This window comes from Oryza brachyantha, chromosome 7, assembly GCF_000231095.2.
Source record: "Oryza brachyantha chromosome 7, ObraRS2, whole genome shotgun sequence".
NCBI classification, from domain to species: domain Eukaryota; kingdom Viridiplantae; phylum Streptophyta; class Magnoliopsida; order Poales; family Poaceae; genus Oryza; species Oryza brachyantha.
In genome coordinates this window covers 9,973,353-9,992,551 of record NC_023169.2, presented here as the reverse complement: position 1 = coordinate 9,992,551, position 19,199 = coordinate 9,973,353, and the positions used below count along the sequence as shown (strand labels likewise).

General features: G+C 39.3%; 1 protein-coding gene across 1 annotated transcript; it reads right to left on the bottom strand.

Annotated features, from left to right (window-relative positions):
* Positions 1–927: 927 nt before the first annotated feature.
* LOC102702392 (obtusifoliol 14-alpha demethylase-like) lies at positions 928–3,205 on the bottom strand. Its single transcript, XM_006657611.2, has 2 exons — positions 2,681–3,205; positions 928–2,198 (listed from the first exon to the last, which is right to left on the bottom strand). Exons 1-2 carry the CDS (start codon positions 3,203–3,205, stop codon positions 1,140–1,142), a joined length of 1,584 nt encoding a protein of 527 aa, XP_006657674.1. The 3' UTR covers positions 928–1,139.
* Between the last annotated feature and the right edge of the window lie 15,994 nt (positions 3,206–19,199).

The window sequence follows — 19,199 nt, the reverse complement described above, 5'->3', positions numbered from 1 at the left end:
TTGTTTAATTGATGTGCCTATAATACGTGGGGCATATAAAGGCATAAACAACTGTCTTTATTAGTGGGCTCTGTTAGTTATTATGCTAGTAAATTTGGTAATATGGAAGAGCGATGAAAGAAAAGAAACATGTTGTTGCAACGCATGACTATAGCTTAGACTCAATTTAGTATTTATTGAAAATTTTGTTTCATACAGTACATAAAAAGAAAAGGATGAAAATAAAAAATATTTAAGTGTATTAATAGTTAGAGATATTGTTATCTTAACTACTATACATATATATTAATTAAGACACTATATCCGACTCTAAGTTTGTAGATACCCTAAGTAATAAATTCTAGCAAGACACAAGTATAACATGCAATTAGACAACCATCATATAAAGGTCAAATTTCCATAAGACATGCAAGCGTACCTAGACACCCCTCACAGAATTCCAACATGATGTTAACATTAGCAACGAAAAGCATAAAACTAAAATAAATATACAATGCAATATGTGACATGATCAACGTTAGGATATTTCAACCACCCCACTTGCCACTTAGTAGGAGGGCATTTTAAGCCTGAGCAAGGGGCTGCTTGCAAAACAATCAGAGAGGCTAATAGAGGATTGGAGGCTAATAAGGTTCCATCGCTTCATAGTTGCAACTGCTTATAAGCCAAAATCTAAATTTTTTAACTTAAGTTTGGACTTGAGTTTGTGGTTTTTTTCATCGTGGTTTTTTCTTACATATTTTGCTTTTAAGTCGCTATGGACGCGTATATAAAATTTTTACTTGTAAATTATTTTTCATCTACAAAAACGTGTTTTTGCCTTTTCTTCTAAAAAGCGAAACGATGGGAGCCTAAGTTTTTTAGATTCTGCCTTTTAGTTGGGAATCTTGATTGTTTGAGAAACTAGGAGATTTTTGGAGAAGTTTCAGCTGCAAGCCATCCTCCAACTCTCCAAACAAAGGGCACTGCTTACACATAATGGAGAGTACGTCTCATAAACAACAGTTGCTCCACCTATTTGTAGTACACACTCTTATTTAGCAGGTATAGAAAAGCGGTTGCTTCAACCATCGTACGTGCTTGCACTAGCTTATTAACTAGCTACGTGCCATGGTTGCTTCGTCGTGCATTGCCCTAATTTACTGACCTGCTCCAGTATTATTGGCGCGTCTCCTGTAGCTAACGATCACCTTTCCCTTGGGCTCCGGAACCACCGCGCTCCAGTTCGTCCCGGGGAAAGGCGACACCATCTTGAGCTCGAAGTTCCTGAGCAGATGGCTCCATATCACCTTGATCTGCGTGTAGGCGAAGGACTCGCCGGCGCACGCGTGCCTCCCGGCACTGAAGGAGAGGAAGGAGAAGGGGCCGGCGGCCTTGTCTTCCTCCCTGCCGGGCGCGAACCGCTGGGGGTCGAACGCGTGGGGGTCCCTGTAGATGTGGGGCAGGTGGTGGTTCACCAGGATGGTGCTCATCACCGTGTGCCCCGCCGGGATGGTGTACTTCTCGCCTTCCCTGGTCTGCACGGTGAAGTCGCTGCGGGCTTGGCGGACCATCGCCACCACCGGCGGGTGCAGCCGGAGCACCTCCTTGATGCAGCGGTGCAGGGCGGTCATCTGCTGGATGGCGTCGTGGTCGACGCCGCCACGAGGTCGGTGTTGGCCGGCTCCGTCGTCACGGCGCGCCGCCGCCGTCAGCTGGTCCTGCTCGTCGACGGCGGCGGCGAGGTGCTTCTGGTTGGAGTCGGAGAGCAGGTGGGCGCCGATCCAGGTGCTCGTGCCAGCGCTCGTGTGCTTCCCGGCGAACACGAGCGCGATGAGCAGGCCGACGATCTCCGCGTCCGTCATCGGGCGCCCGTCGATCTTGTACCTGGAGTCGATGAAGCGCTGCAGCACGTCGTCGTCGGTGCTGCCGTCGCGGCCGGAGTTCCTGCGTGACCTGACCGCCTCCGTGAATATGTCCCTGAGCCTCCTGTGCGCCCTGTCGCGGCGGCGGTGCGCCGGGGTCGGGAGGTAGGGGAGCAGCGTGCTGATCAGCCGCGTGCCGTTGTCAAGATCACGGTAGAGATCGAACACCTCGCCGAGCATCCTCTCCCGCACCTCCCTTCCCAGCAGGCACCGGCCCGCGATCAGCATCAGCACCTGCTCCAACTCCTGCTTTAGATCCACCGTCCCCTCGTCTCCCCATCTCCAGAAGTAGTTCTACAATATTTAAGCGTGCATGCAAAAAACAAAGAAGAATAATAGTGATAATCTGCATAAACGAATGAAGTTGGAAAATAGTTTTTAGCACACAGGTGGACATCCACACGTGTGCTTGCATGTTATATAAATAGTCATAAAAATATAAAAAAATTGACAAGATAGATAAATATGAGTTATATCACCCTACAAACATGCATGTTTAAATTTAACTTCTACAAGTTTTAGAAAAAAACAAACAAAACTGAGACTAAGTATACGTATATTCATAATTTTTTTTTGTTATTTTTTACTACAACTTGTAGAAATTGAATTTAACTTGTATGTTTGTGGAGTGATATAACTCATATTTATCTATCTTATCAATTTTTTTCATATTTTTTAATGACTATTTAGATGACATGCAAGCAACGGATGAACCACCCGTGTGCTAAACTGCTTCCGAATAAAGTTCTGTGTTGCAAAAAAATCACCACCGTTACCTCGACCTCCTCGGCCATGGCGGCCACGTTGGCCTTCATGCTGCGAGGCTTGAGGACGTCCCAGTAGAAGCGCGTCTGCTCATTCCGGGTGTGCAGGTCGACGGCGTAGGCGACGTCAGGACCGAAGATGGGCACGGTGAACTCGTAGAGGTTGCCCTGGCTTATCTCCGAGTCCGGCGCCAGGTAGAAGTGGCTCGACACCTCCGGCCCGACGAGGAAGGTCACCTTGAGCAGCCCAAGCAGGCTCGCCGTGAACACGCTGCCCAGCTTGTCCTGCTGCTCGCGCATCGCCTCCAGCGGCCCGTCCCTCGCCACGGCGCGCGCGAACCGCACGAGAGCGGCCCCGCGCAGCACCGGTGGCGCCGCCGCGACCGCGGCCGCGCCGGCGTTGCTGCTGCTGCTGCTCCTCGTCTTCCTCTGCCGCTGCAGCGCTGTCAGCGCGGCCGTGGTCAGCAGGAGAGCTGCGGCGGCGAGCCACACGGTGGCGCCGCTGCTGGCGCTAGTAGTGCTCGTTAGATGATCCATGCTTGAGAACGCGCTTGAATTGAGCGCGATGAGTGAGCTGTGTGCACGTACAAATGAAGAATTAGGGTATCGATCTGGATATAGGGTTGATTTAGTTGGAAGCTTGAGAGCATATTATCTACCCACCACACATATGCCTGGATATGAGAGAAAGGGCTCTTATATCAATATAATTAAGTAGGGGTGAGGCTCGAAGCTGGGCCGGCTAGCCCACACCTTGTGGTGCTAGCCGGAAGACCCCTAAGTCTTTCTCTACCCACCACACATACAAACAAACTAATAAGCAAGTGAACATATATATAATGATATAAATATGCATTAGTAAATTTGTTTTGTATTTATGGTGGTAGAGTCTTGTGTAACTTCCGTTAAAAAGAAGAGGTATGTTTTTGTCGAATGGAACCTGAGAGAGAAAAGATTATCTGAGTTTTTGATGGCTATTTAATGGTATAAATGATGTAATTAGCTACTATAAAGCTAAATCTACTCGAGAAACATGAGATGATGAACTTTTATATAAAAATATTTTTTAAATACATTGTCTAGCTATTCACTAGGCATGTATGTAAAAGACGAGAAATAATCAGAGAATAATTTGCAGAAAATGAACTAATTTCTGTGTCGCACAGGGTGGATAGATAGATCATGCATGCACATTGATATATATAGAGAGAGCCACCAACGTAAAGCTTACCTTGAACAGGAAGGCTCAGGACAAGAGGAGTACGAACTCACTTCAAATGTGACAGGAGAGATACATATATATAGGAGATTTTGGAAGAGATCCGGAACAAGATAGGAAAGGTTAACTAGTAGCTGGACTGTGTACTCTGCGCGTGTACCACATGCATGCATTGTTTTAATCTGTACCAATCTCAGATAACAATAATAATGTTGGAAGATCTGTACTTTAATTGTTCGATCGATCGACCAGTCAATTACTTATAATTAAACTAGCATATCTTCTGCCGTAGCCACGAGCAATGCCACCCTAGACTTAATTAAGGATGTGCTCGAGACAGGAGTAGCCGAGTAGTGAAATCTTTTTCTCAGGAAAAAAAGGTAATTTAATTGCGCATGATTATATGCTATTTTATAATAAATTTTCTATAAACTAGGAAGAAAACCTGCGCAAATGCACGTGCATTCTTCTAAGTTTGGAATAGAATATCAAACTTTGTTAAAAATTAGGTTCCATTCACAGATGCATATCGATCAAAACCTCCAGACTAGCTGCGGTCTAATTTTTCTATTACATTGTAGTTATACAGATAAAATTTCTCTGCGATCAGAATCGGTTCATCTGGGCATGTGATGAAATGACCACGGGATTAAAGATGGTCCGAAAGTTTGTCCTTTTTTTTCGCTTAGGATAAAAGAAACAACTTATTAATGATTAAAAATAATTTATAGATAAACTTTATATACACGTTCTTAGTGACCCAATAGCAAATATTAAAAATTAAACCATGATGAAAAAACTCTAAAATCATCTCTAAATTTAAAATTTGGCTTATAAACATAAGTGCATAACATTTTTTTTGAATTTTGACTACTCTCTATTTTGTCCTCTTATTTAAATGCATTTCTTGATTTTTGGTGTGCGCGTCTACACACACACAAAATCACCGTAAATTATGTGGGCTGGTAGTATCAGCGGTTGCTTGGATTTATGTTTGTTTACATATATTTCTTGTTCTCTTAGAAAATGGCTGGCTTACTTTGAAATAAGGCTGAAGTGTATATATTTAATTAGTATGTGTACCGTGTATAGCATTTATAATTTTTTGATGTGCCTTGGAATAAAATTTTTAATTTTATGCCTTAGTCAAAGTTTGTATGTGAACTCTAATAATTAAAAGTATATTTTCTCATACGGATTTTAGTCTATAAATTCAGTGGCATTTGTGTTCAATAGAGTAACCAAGCCTGCTAGAAATAGCTTGCATATTTAATACACATATTTTGCTTGCACAAATTTTCTTTTAACAATCTAATTCTGCCTAATGGCAGCACCACAACATCATCCGTAGTTATAATTGAAGTGAAGCTTGTTGCACATCAAGTGTACGTTGGTATTCATCGTAGTACAGTCGAGTATTGTGTGCTTTGTCCTAGTTGAAAAACATATGAAAGATATAGGTTTGAATCCTATAGGAAAACTCCTTATTTGATCATTTGAAATAAAGGATTGAAAAGTCCCTATAGAATAGCTCAAGACAAGGATATATTGGAGTAAAGTTAGCATAAAGTCTAACATGATGAAAATTTTATAAGACCATTTTAATGGATGAACATAGATAGAGCTAAAAAGTTTTACGTTGTGAAACAAACGGAGTATATATGTTTATGTTGTAGTCTATTTAAATGGCGGTTCCTTTATTTCATATGTTTTTCAATCATTTAGTTTACACATTCATTACTATCGATCAAAATCTTATGTGTTTTTTCTATTCTTGTGTTTTCTTAATAATGTATTTCAAAGGGACCTTAGTATTACCCTTTTTATCACACATATGCTCATTTGATATAAGCTAGTCAATAGTTGCACGGAAATATACCTTGTGAGCAATTATGACCTAGTAATTGGCAGATCAACAATTTGTATAAAGAGCTTATATGCATGGGTTTTAGTGTCATATATGATTGATATTTAGGTAACCAAGTAATATTGATTATTGTACTCGATCGCTTTGTTGTTTCTCTATCATTTAGACCATCAATATATATTCATAACAAAGACGAAAAATATAATTATATGGGTGCATTTTTAGTCATAAATCTAATAGTTTTTTTTGGCATGTCGTTGTTTGAGAATGGAGGGAGTAATTGTTGGCGATGTTATTTAGATTCATGTTTTTTTAATTTCAGACATATCTAATTTTGCTACTTGACAATATAATCTGTATTTTCCAATGCACTCGACTAGGTTTTGCATGTGGAGTTGATACATACGTATGGGTGTGAGATAGGATTATGGGCATAGTAGGGTAGATCATATGTACTAAGAATTCCAAGTTTAAACACTAGAGGTTAAAAAGAAAACAGGGGCGGCCTATAAATATATATTGCTGCTCATTTTTATTAAAAGAGTGTTTGATATTTACTTTGTCTAAAAATAGTTCTATAATATTAATTCAACAATCAAATAATATGAAAATACATTCATGATAAATATAATAATATCTTTTGGACATATCATTATTTTAGAATATAGTGCATAATATTTTTGTTTAAAAAATATAGGTAGTTTTTGGCAATGTCACTCAAAATTCAAGTTTATTTTAGTTTTAAAATTCTTGACTTAATTTAGTTATGCATGTCTTTAAGTGATATACAAATATCATATGTCTTGTAGTCTATACCATCGTTTCAAAAATAAATCAATTTTCAGTTTTTAGATATATTCGTCTTATTTTAAAAAATATGATTAATATTTTTATTGTTATTAGATGATAAAATATGAATAAAATTTTATACGTGAGAGGTGAGATGTGAACTTAGGATCTCTATAGAGCATGTTTAATATGGATTTCCACATTTCAATTGTTTATTTAGTCACAGGGAATAGAGGTTGTACGTCCCTGAGAATAGAGATTGTTTTCTAAATTAGTAGGTAAATTAATTTAAGTAAAAATTTAAGTTTAATCTTGTCGATGATTCGTAGTGACAATAATAAAAGGGTGTTCAATTCAGATCGAACGAAAAGATGGTGCGCAGGAGACAAAGGATTATCCAGGTTCATTTCTTCGAATACGAAGTAGCACTCTACTCCTGCTAGCTAGTGTTTAACCGTGTGTATTTGTGTTTGAATAGATTTGAGCTATCATTATGTTGTATAGATGGCCATTAGGCCTGCCCGGCCCTGCATGGCCCAAGCACGGTTGGGTTCATGCCTATTCCTATCGGGCCGACACGGTCCAGTAACCACACCGGGATGTGCCGTGCCGGTCCATGGGCTGCATCTACCAGGCTGGCCCACGTGCCAAGGCATCGGCCTAGACATGGCCCAACAGTCGGGACGGGCTGGCACGGGCCTAATTCCCATTGTGATGGGCCATGCTTGGGCCCAGCCAAATGGCCATGCTATGGGCCGGGCCATCAGGCCTCGGTTCATATGGCCATCTGTAGTCTCTTGTCCTCGAGTGACTCTCCACCTTCTTTATATACCAATGGATAGGAATACAGCGATGATATACCAAGTCACATCTTAACACCATTTACACGGTAGTAGTTTGTAATTAATGCCCGACTAAGTGTACTTGGTGGACCATAGAGCACAATACCATATCCTTGTCCGAATCAAACGGTACATGTATCTTATCCCATCGTACATGAATAGACAAAAGGAGCATATACCTTTAATCCATATTATCCACCCTTGTAGTGGTTGAAAATAGTAGAAAATTATTTAAATAAAAATCAACGCACAGATGTTTTTGTTTTTTTCCCCAATATCGATGAGATAATAGATACTAGTAAAGTAGAGTTAACAGTGTAGATCTCATCTATTTATAGATGTTTATTACTTAATTTTAAATTATTTAAGGGATCCTATTATACCTGTTTATTAATTATTTTTCTTGACTCAAAATGGCGTATGCATATTTTTTTCTACATGATTAGAAGCTATCGTATGATTTGATGCTGGTTACATCTAACTTCTATATCCCTATAGAAAAGGAAAGAGAGAGCAGACCGGTGGATGTACTTATATATATAAGTTTGTGTACGGTCGAGAGTAGGGGATTAGTTTTTTAATACCACCTCCTTCTCTAAATCTTTGTTGACTATTTAAGGCACATTTGACCATTCATATTATTCAAAAAATTCATTTTGTGACATGATCTTTTCTGCCAACGGTGATTAGATTGTGGAAGTTAATAGTTTTATTATTGTCTACACAGATTGATTTCATATACTAATATTTGTATAATTACATGATTTTAGTTATGAGATAGTTTAAGGTCATTGAGCCCCTTGATGGAAGTAATTGTCCCAAATGGAAAAACAGTGTGCTTCTAAACTTAGGGCTAATTGGAGAAGACATAGCTTTAAGACAAGACTCTCCTAAGCAGCCCGAATGGACTGATGAGCAATATGAGAATTTTCAGTGGGCTTATGAGAAAAAATTAGAAACTTGGAAGAAATCCAATATGATGTCCCTGATGTATATTAAGAGCAATATTGCTCTAGGAATTATTGGAGAGATAGTCAACTCTAAAGATGCAAAAACGCACATGGCTAATATTGAAGAGAATTTCAAATTGTTTTCTAAAGCTATTATGCTAGTACATTAATCTCAAAGATGATCACCAGTAATTACGATGGCAAAGGTGGTGTTAGAAAGCACGTAATGGGATGACTCATATGGCACATCAGCTTAAGTCTATGGACATGTATATTAGATGGTTTTTTTGTGCATTTTATTATGAGCTCCTTGGACCCTGACTATCCTCCCTTTAAGATTAATTATAATACTGAGAAAGATAAGTGGACCATACCAGAACCAATCTCACATTCAATAAAGGCGGAAGAGCGTCAGAAAGCTGAAAAGCATAAGTTTCAAGATCAGCTCAACCTCGCTAATGCTTCTAACAAAGACAAAAGAAAGATGTATCAAGGGGGTGGCTCCAGCAGCGGGAGGAGCAACACCGACAATTGTCAAAATAAAGAAGAAAACAATGGTTCTACTTCAGCTGATCCCTCTGATCGGAATCCATTCTACAAATTCTACAAGAAGCATGGATAATAGCAAAGAGACTGCCCACGTTTCAAGGCATGGTTAGCTAAACATGGAATTGAATATTGTTCAAACAGTAGTAAGAAGAGGAGTGAGAACTCAGAAAATAAAGAATAGCTGGTCAAGCGGAGATTTTTAAGTGAAGCATGATGGAAGACTTCACGACTAGACTCCATAGCAGCTTAAATTTTATTCACTCTCCTATCAACAAAAGTTATTTGGTTGTGTTAGAGTTAGGATTAGAGTTAGTTAAAGCTTGTGTTTCTTAAATAATGTTAATTTAGTTAGATGGTTCAAAACAATGCTATTTTATTTTTAATTTGAGTTAGTTTTTCCTTTTGTGCGAAACAAGTTATATTTTCATATATTGCGTGATACTTATTATAAATGCATGTGATGCTTAATAGCATTACTTAGCCACACTTCTAGGGGAGAGGTATGGTTTTATTAATAGAAGAGTTTATTTTTCCTAAGATTTCATAATATTTTGTTAAGAGAGAAACCAACTGAAATTTTGTTATCTCAATAAGCCATAAGTAAGGCAATATTGATATTTATATAAAGGTGGAAGTTTTATTATGCTTAGTAAATTTATTTATATAGAAAGTCATTAGATATGTTTGCATTACTAACTAATAACAATAAATTTAGATTTCAGTCTTGATGCATACAGGCTTGATTTCATCTGTAATAAGTTTAACCATGTTTTGATATGGGGAGCAATTTTGATGCAGATTTAATGAATATTTTTACTTTGAATTGCGCAGCAATTTATGATTTATGTTCGAGTAACAACGAATAAACTATGTTGTGAAAGACAGGTCGATAACTAACGATTAATACTAAATTTTTATTATGGATCCATACTATAAGAAGATCCTGGATGAGTTGTATAAGTTTTTCAATAAATATCTCACTAAGATAAGAATGAGTTTCTTTGAGCGCTATAGTAATCTATAGGTCTTGTATTGCCTTGGGGACTTATTTTGTTTAAATTTACTCATTAGTTAAACCTCTAAATCAAGGGGAGAATGTTGGTTGATTTATTCGGTTAGACACCGGGTAAAAAAATTAGAGATAGAGACCGGTTTAAGAAATTCGGAATCCACCATAACTGATTTTCTACCGTGTCCTACTCCTACTCAAACAAGATGTTCATGTCCTACTCTGAAAGAGATAGAATATGAGTTTGTTTCGGTGATCGGTAGAATCAAGACTCCCTACTAAATTTGAGATTACCCTAAGCCCTACCAGTGCCATATAAATAGAGGGACAATGGAGGAGGGCCGCCTGAGTTGTCTGTTCTAAAACCAAAACCCTAATTGCCCGATCAATTATGCACTGGAAGGGGTCGTGATGTAATCTCAAAAGAAAATTGCAGGTTTAGAAGTGATCACCTGTGATCTAATCTCGCCGGAGACAAAGGTCATCAACGCCTACTTCAAGCTGCCAGAAAGATCAGAGAAAAGGAGAGAAAAAAACAGAGCAGGAGGATCGATTCAATTGCGATGGCTTCTCAATTAGGTCAGTAGATCGATTTAATTCCGTGTTAGTAGAGGTGATCAATATTAGGCTAAGATTAGAAATTAATATTAGGATTAGATAACCCAACACTCGTGACAGAGCTGGCTATAAGCTTATAGCCCATTTTGCTCTCTCTCCTCCTATCTATCCCCCACTTCGACATTTAGCCGACTTATAGCGTGGTATTATACTTTCTCTTAGCGCCGGTGCTGCGGCATTCTTATTCGTCAGCAGTGGCGTTGGTCTGAGAGAGGTGGATCGATCTGGTGCCGGTGAGCTCGGGAGCAACGGATCCGACACTGCCAGGCTCGAAACTGGCGGATCATCCGATCAGATGACAGTGCGGTGGGGATCAATTAAATGGAGCATTCACCGGTGATGGGTGGAGCCAGCGGCGCTGGGAAGGACACCTCCATCGCTCCACCTCTGTATCGATCGACCGACAGCGGCAAACGAGGACTGCGACGACGAGGGTTTGATGGGGTTGATGCGTTGCTCGGTGCTGTTCATGTGCTGGCTGATTTGGCTTGCCAATGCGTGCGTAAATTCTGCTTCCCGCAATTATCCTGATGCTATTTTGCAGCAGGGAGCGAGGTTGTATTGGAATTAATACTGCAGTTTATATTTCAACCACAAAATCAGTTCTACTGTCGGGCAGCCTGCCTAGCTCGTATGTACAAATACATCTTTATGGGTCGACTGCCTTCGATTGGCTAGTGACCTTACAGATTTTTTTCTTGATTTTTTGGATGTTTTTCGAACCACTAAATTGTATAATTTTTATAGAAAAGTTTTAGAAATTTACCGTCTCATCTTTGTATAATACAGCACTACGAGTTAATTTTATTATTTACACCGTTAAACAGCTGTTACAAAAATTAGTTAATCTTTCGTCTTTTAGCAGAAAAAGAACGTAGCCTAATGAAAATGATCTTCACGTACCGGTCCTGTAAGTCGCCCAAATCATTTTGACTGGTGGTGTTCATCCACCTGTGTATATGACCAAATTTTAAGTATTTTTTAAATGGATGATAACATCGGGTGTTTACTTCAAAGCTACAAACTTAAATGGATGATAACACCAACTAGCAATAATGTAATATTAAAAATAAGAGAACTTATTCCTAATTCTTCGGCCACCCAAAATCAGTGAAAATTTGACTCTAATCTCCGACATGCAACCATAACTAGTTCCATGTTATCATCACGCCTTTGTAACATGACCAAAACCTGAGCCAATAGATCACTCTGAAGATGAAGATTATGTGCATACGATAATTAGTTGGAGCTTTTTATAACACTAAATCATTTCTATAACGCCGAAGAGTCCAAAATAACATGGATGCTGTTATCAGCATAAGTTTTTTAGTATTAAAATCCATCGCACCCAACCAACATCCAAACAAATCTATGAAACACTTAAAAGAAAGTACAATAGGAGACCGTATACTAACGACAACCTTATTTTTGTTTATCTGGAGGAAAGTGAACAAAGCATTGGTTATATGTTCTAATAAAGATACGATAAATGGATGACGAAGAGAGGAGGATAAAATTATAATCAATTTTATAACTCATCTACTGTACTTCCTCTGTTAAAAATATAAATATTTATAGGATTTGAATTTGATACCATAATAAAAGGCATTTTCCCCACCTATCTACTTGTTTCATCGATAACGTCTCATATTTTTTTTCTCATTTTGTCCTCAGGTATCATGCTACCCAATCAATTTATTGTTTATTGAAGGGACAATAATTTATTCTTCTCAACCTTAATCCCTACTAAACAATCTATAAATACTTACATTTTAGAACTGATGTCCACATGCTAACTATAGCACTATTTTAATATGGACTTAGAGCTGGTAGTAGGCTTTAATATTAAATTCGCTCTTATAGCTGGATTCAAATTAATGGATATATAAATAATTCTCCAAACAAATATAGTAAAATAACAATTAAAGAATACACGTTGCATGCATTCATTATGCATGCAGAAGCAACATTTTATACTATCACTCCAATTTCTTTCTCTAAATTATCCTCGGTTAAAATAATTGTTTTAGACGGATATCAGGAAAAAACGTAAATGGTAAGAGGTACTTTTAGCTTCTATATATGTGACCTATTTCTACAGTTGCTTTAGCAGAGACGGACGTTCTGCCCATCTTTCGAAATGCATTCTATCATGCATCTTTCGAGATGCATTCTACCTGAAGAAAAATAGTTTTTTGAGTAGTGTACTATACCCAAACACCATTACTATGGATCCTCGGCCTGGTCCACCCACATGGGCAGCTCGTATGCCAGTAATTGTATATGGGGCAAATTTGTTACATGCCACTGAAAGTTTACGTTCCTTTGCTATAGGACACCACAAGATGTATTTTAGTTGGTGGGGACCATAAAAAGTTAGTAATTAGCCAATGGACACCAGCAACATTATTTTATATCTTCCACTGGTTTTAGAAAAATAAAACACGGTAAAAGCATCAACATGCTCTTGTCACTTTCTCATCGGAGATAGAGGAGCACCACAAGAACAGGCTCTCCGAGAAGGAGTCGAGGACAACAAGAATCAGCTCCGCCCTAGCTACACTAAAAAGAATTCTTCGTATGGGGTCGTCGTCGGATAAGGGCATTTTGATACTTTGGTCATGTTTTCTCTCTCCAAAACTAGCGAAAATTATAAAATAATGTCACCGGTGTCCAGTAGCTAATTACCACTTTTTTCGGAGCCCTTCGTTATCCTCTAGCGAAGAGCGCAAATTTTGAGTACCTGTACCAAATTTTGCCTTCTATCTGTGAGTAGCTAGAGAGGTTAGGGGAGAGGACCGACAAACGAAGCATGAGACCTAGATAAAACTTCAGAACTATGATGATAATATAATAGAGCCTTCGTGAATCCTCATGATACTCCCTTCATTTTTTATATAATGCCTTTATCATTTAGGTCAATGTATGATCATTCATCTTATTAAAATGAATCATATAATTATTTATTATTTTATTATTATTATAGAAACTTTAAGTATGACTTACAATTTTACATATTTGGATAAAAATTTTGAATACGATGAAGAGTCAAACGTAAATTTAAAAATCAACGATGTCATATAAAAAAAAATCGAGGGAGTAGTACAATTAAACCTCCATTCTATCTCTATTTGACACCACCATAGCATCTGGTGATACCATCATGGGGATGATATCTTTGTAATAGATTGTAAGACTAATGAAACCATGACAACTCGATATCATTGAATGGGAGCAAATCTGATAGTACAGCCAACTATTAGTTATGAACTCATCTTGTTGGAAAAAAAACTAGTTCTGGTAGGTAATAACCACTATGAGTAGATAATTACAATGCATGAGAATATAATAGGCTGTCGCACCTTTCTTGTGCACCTTACAAAAGATATATAAAGTAAAAATCTAAAAATTCTAATAGAACAACAGTATGAGTATTATTAGCAAACTCGAAGAGTTCTAATAGGAAAAAAACTTAAAGTCATATTAGAAAATTAATATCATGATATACTAATACATTGCATATTAAAGTTAGGATCATGTCTCTAACATTACAGTCAACATGTTGCCGGAATATGAATCGCTCGGGTGAGAGATCGTAGGACCCCGTTTCGTGTTTAGCCCAAAGAGTACGGCAGAAATTGCTAATTCAAATGTGCTAAGTGGTATAGTAAATATGCGAATAAATCACACAGACGAAACAAGTATACATGTAATACCCTACTGCCGTGGATTTCTTTTGAATGGTGTGTAATTGACGTAAATTGGTCCAATTCACCGTGTACCCGCTTGAGGAACCACGTACAAGAAAAAACAAAAAAACAAAAGCTCTCCTTCATTTGTATCAGTGTGCAGACCAGTGGATTAGACTAAGAGTAGAACTACTCTTTGGTTTCCATGCTGTCACGCCTAAAAATTTACACCAATTTTCAAACAATGGCATAGATCTCGGTTCAACAATCAGCTTGAGTACACACTATGACAAATTAATTTACAGTTTCACGACTTAAAAACAAGTAAAAACAATTGTCTATCGAAATGTAGCGGAAAAGAAAAACAAGACTAGAACCATCTAATCTTCAGCTTGGCGATGACAGCTCCATACCACAGGCATTCTTCACGGCGGACTTAACCTAACTTCAACCTTCGGAACTACCTCCATCTGATAAAGGCTCTGTCTCTTGCTCTGGTGGGAAAAAAATAAGCAAGACTAAGTATAAACCACCGTACTCAACAAGTAACACCCAAGAGAGGGAGAATAATGAATGCAATAGGCTCTCAAGGATAGGCTAAGGTTAATTTGCACAAAGCGATAGTAATTAGCAAAACAGTAGATAAAAAATACTAAACAAAAAGTCAAGTAAACATTTGAAATAAGCATCCACTGTCCAACAATACAACATCACGTTGCAACAGGCCCAAACCGTTGTCGAACGTTACACCACGTAGCGACATGGTTAGCCCTCTGTCCAACGTTACACCACGTTGTGATAGACCCAAACCACTGCCAACGTTACACCACGTTGCGCAGGGCCAAACCAATTCTAAGTTCATCAAGTTACTAAAGGTTTGACTAATCCTAGTGAATCTGTTAGTTCACCCCATAACCGCGGGCATGGCTATTTAAATAGTTTTACTCTGATCAGAGGTGTACAACTTTACCCACAAGACACAATTCCACTATGCATGAACATGCGCTGGTGTATCACCACGATACCACGGAAAGAAAATTGTGATAGGACCCGTCGTAGAACCCTCCCTATTCAATCGCACCACACTTCAGTTTTCACCCTCTCCTTTATACCAAGTCGGGCAGTCCCCTCTTATGGCTTGGTGGATCCAGAAGTAGCAGAGGCCATCGTTACACCACGATTGCGTATCCATACTCCATCACGCCCACCCTTGCCTTGGTACATCAAATAGTTTGAAGTTACACTTCAAATCCCACCTTAGCTATTTTGGCTTGTGGTTAGTGCGTGACTCTAAAAACCATGCACCCACAGCCCACCACAAGCAATATTTTAGATATTATTAATCCTTGCCGGGTAATTAATCATCATTAAGAACTATTACAGTCTAGCATTAATGAAATATTACCCCATGAGCTGGTTGAACTACGCATGACTAAGCATTGCCTAACCCTATGATTCTAGTCAGATTAACCCTAGGATGACAATAATAATTAATGGGACATCAATGGATATAAAGGTACTTGCCCAATACATAAATAAAGTAAATACATTTAAATACTATGCATATTTGAATGTAAAACGAGGATTTTATAATCTTGGGATCAATATGTTGAAGGATGGGGTGTCACTTGTCTTGCTCTGACCCACAAGGAACTTCGGTGACGACTTCGAGTACGATTGACACTTCGACAGGTGAAAAACCTACGACAAACAGACAAAACAAGCAAAACAAACTATAAAACTACTGAAACAGAGAAAGAAACTATTTTCAATGGATTATTGACATTTTTATGGATTAAATGAAATTTGAATGGACTAAAACGGAGACTAGATAAATTAGTTATGAATTATAGAAGTTTAATTGTGTTTTTAAGCTGTACAAAAAACTTTAGTGACTTATTGTGCAATTAATTGGAGGCGTTGACGTCATCCTCAGGAGAGAGGAGGGAGGAGATGCTCATCAGGTGGCGCGACGATGACGAACGACACGACGTGGGGCAGCGGAGGGGATGGCGCCCGGCGGCGGTGATCGGCGACACCATCCCGGTGGCGGCAATCCGACGGCATAGGGAGGCAGAGGAGGGCGGCGGCGGCTCGAGCCGGCAAAGGAGGGTGAGCAGCGGCCGGGGAGGAAATTTATAGCGCAGGTGGAAGGCGGTGGCGGTGCACGCGAGATTAATGGCCGGAGATCGCGAGTGATGATTGCGCGGGAGAACCGGCGAGAAGACCGGCGGTGATTTCGGGCGGGTGGCCGGCTCGCGAGATTAGCGATGGCGATTGCGTGAGCGGATGCGGCAGCGCGACGCGAGGCGGCCGGGATGCGACGGCACGGTGGTGCACGGCTGCCGCTGCGTCAAGGGCGAACGCGGCACAACGCTGGCGCGGCAAGCAGACACAGCGTCAGCGTTGGCACGGTGCAGCGAGACGTGGCGCAGCCGCAAGGTGCACGGCCGTGGCGCGGCGCGAGCGCTAGGCGTGGCGAGGCGGTGGAGCGTGGCTGGGATGCGGCAGTGGCACGGTGAGGTGGCGGCCAGCGCGGTGGCGAGATGGCGGCCACAGCGAGGCAGCGGCATCGTGGAAGTGGGCGGCGCTCGCGCAGGTAGGCTGGAGGAGGATGACACGCCCGATAGGTGGGGCCTACCTGTTGGTGACCTTGGGGGGAGGCGGCCTGGACCTCAGGACGCCAGCGGGCTACGGCCTCGGCTAGGCCGACCCAATGCGGGAGGAGAGAGGGGAAGGAGGAGAGGGGAAGCAGTCTGAGGGGAGGGAAAGGAAAGGAGGAGTGGGCTGAGGGTGAGCGGGCTAGGAGAGAGGAAGAAAAAGGAGTGGGCTGCCAGCCCACCCGGCTGGGAGGGGAAAAAAGAGAAAAGAAGAAGGGGAAAATGGAGAAAGAAAGAAAGGAAAAGGGAAAAAGGGGAGAAAAGAAAAAGAAAGGAGGGAAAAAGAAAAGAAAAACATTTGCCTCTAATTTTGCCAATTTTTATTAAGTTTATTTAAGCAATTTTTATCTACTGAAATTGAAATTTAAATCCTATTAATAATTTAAAATGTTTTTGGGATATTTTAGAATATCCAAAAAGCTTCAATTTTATTAAATTAATTTATACACTGGTTTTCTCTTGAACTTTAATGAACAAAATATTTTAATACATTATTTAAATATTTTTAGGCCAGGGCTAAACTCTGGATGTGACACATGTTCTCTTGGATATTTGGGTATGGATATTGCAACTAAGAATTTGAGATTAGCAATAAAATTTCCTTCTTTATTTATGGGAGATCTTCTTAGCCCTCTGTGTAGGTCTTAGATCTTGATGTTTGATGTTGATGTAGCAGCTGTTAGAGCAGGTACAATAGCAGACTATAAGCCAGCTATAAGCATGTTTTAAGGTGATTAGAGAGGAGAGAGAAGAGCAGCGGGCTATAGATTTATAGCAAGTTGCAGCATGAACTTCAAGACTCATGTGTGTATGATAGGTGGGACTGAATATTAATTGTACAATATATGACTATTGTATGAATTGGCTATTAAGTTGGCTATAGACAACTTGTAGCCAACGGTTGGCTATACTATTGAACTTTCTCTTAGTTGGTAAGTTCAACAATCGGCTATTGGAGAACTGGATCGGTTGGAAGTCTAATATAAATAAACTCAAATAATTAGATAAATAATAAAGGCTTTGCTATAATCAGCTAAAACCAACTTGTATATAATCCATATAAGCTGGTGAAACACTTAAGTAATTCAACGGCTAAAACCTCAATGAAATAATGATTAATGCCTACTGACTTAAATACATTTAACTTATAACTACAACCGTATTGGTCGAACCTAACCAATGCAACATAAGGTTGATAATTGTATTGTTGATTTAAGCAAGCCGATATGACACTGATCAAAGTGGTCTTGCATTAAATTTAACCAAGACAGTAAAACCATCACACAGAAATCTAAGGCATCAGATAATATTTGTTAACCATCCAATGAAACATTCGCATGAATCTATTGGCTTAAAGAGATTGAGATTATCAACAACAAGGTTAGACTTAATCGATAAATCCATCTAATGGTGTGGCTATAACAAATCTATCAAACACACAATTGTGATTGTAGAGACATGTCGTCTAACATAGACGATCAGACCTAACTGATAGTTCTTAATAAACCGATGCGTCTCTAAACACAATGATGTTAAAGTTAGAATTGAAAATATCAGGTAGATAAATATATCAACTAAACCAGAGTAATTCAAGAGATCAAAGTGATGCAGCTTTGAATAGCATCAATGTTGCCGATACAATTGCCATGACCGACGAAACTTATATTTTAGCATTTGAAGGAGATTGAAGCTGACCAGCACTATGTCTGATGTTAAGTTCCGCCGATGATGAAAACCTCATAAAGGAGAACGGTGATACACAGAGAGTATTTGTATTGATCTAGTATTGATGTATGATATATTTTGCGGGCATCATGGGTGTACATATTTACCATGTTGAACATGATACATGTTTTCTAAATATGAAAGAAAATATATAAATCTTGATCGCACACTATACTTAATTCATATCGGACACAACCACACATGTTTACTAATGACAAAAGTAAAAATAAAAGTTTTGATCAGACACAACACATGTTTCCTAAAGACAAACAAAAAATATTAAACCTTGTCTAATTAATAGATAGAATTAAAGTGTCATGTCATGTTCTTCGTGCTCCCTTGTTGAACTCGGACTATTCTAAATAAACTTTTCATCGACAGATTGTGCTATTTTCTTAACCGAATCGGTTAAAGAATCTTACCAAATTTTGGCTTTAATGACCGTTGTTTGAATTAGCCAGTTTGCCAAAATGAGAAAATATGACAACTATATGAGTTATATATATATATATATATATATACACTACACAACACTTTGAGCGCTACGTAATAAACAGCGTGTGACGCACCACAACCAAACCAGACCCCACACCACCCACCAACAGATCAACCAC

What these genes read in the sequence shown, in the direction of transcription:
- LOC102702392 (XM_006657611.2), bottom strand. Translation starts at nt 3,205, where the DNA reads ATGGATCATCTAACGAGCACTACTAGCGCCAGCAGCGGCGCCACCGTG. An exon ending in CCATGGCCGAGGAGGTCGAG is followed by an intron (nt 2,199 to 2,680) that starts GTAACGGTGGTG and finishes TAAATATTGTAG; the next exon opens with AACTACTTCTGGAGATGGGG.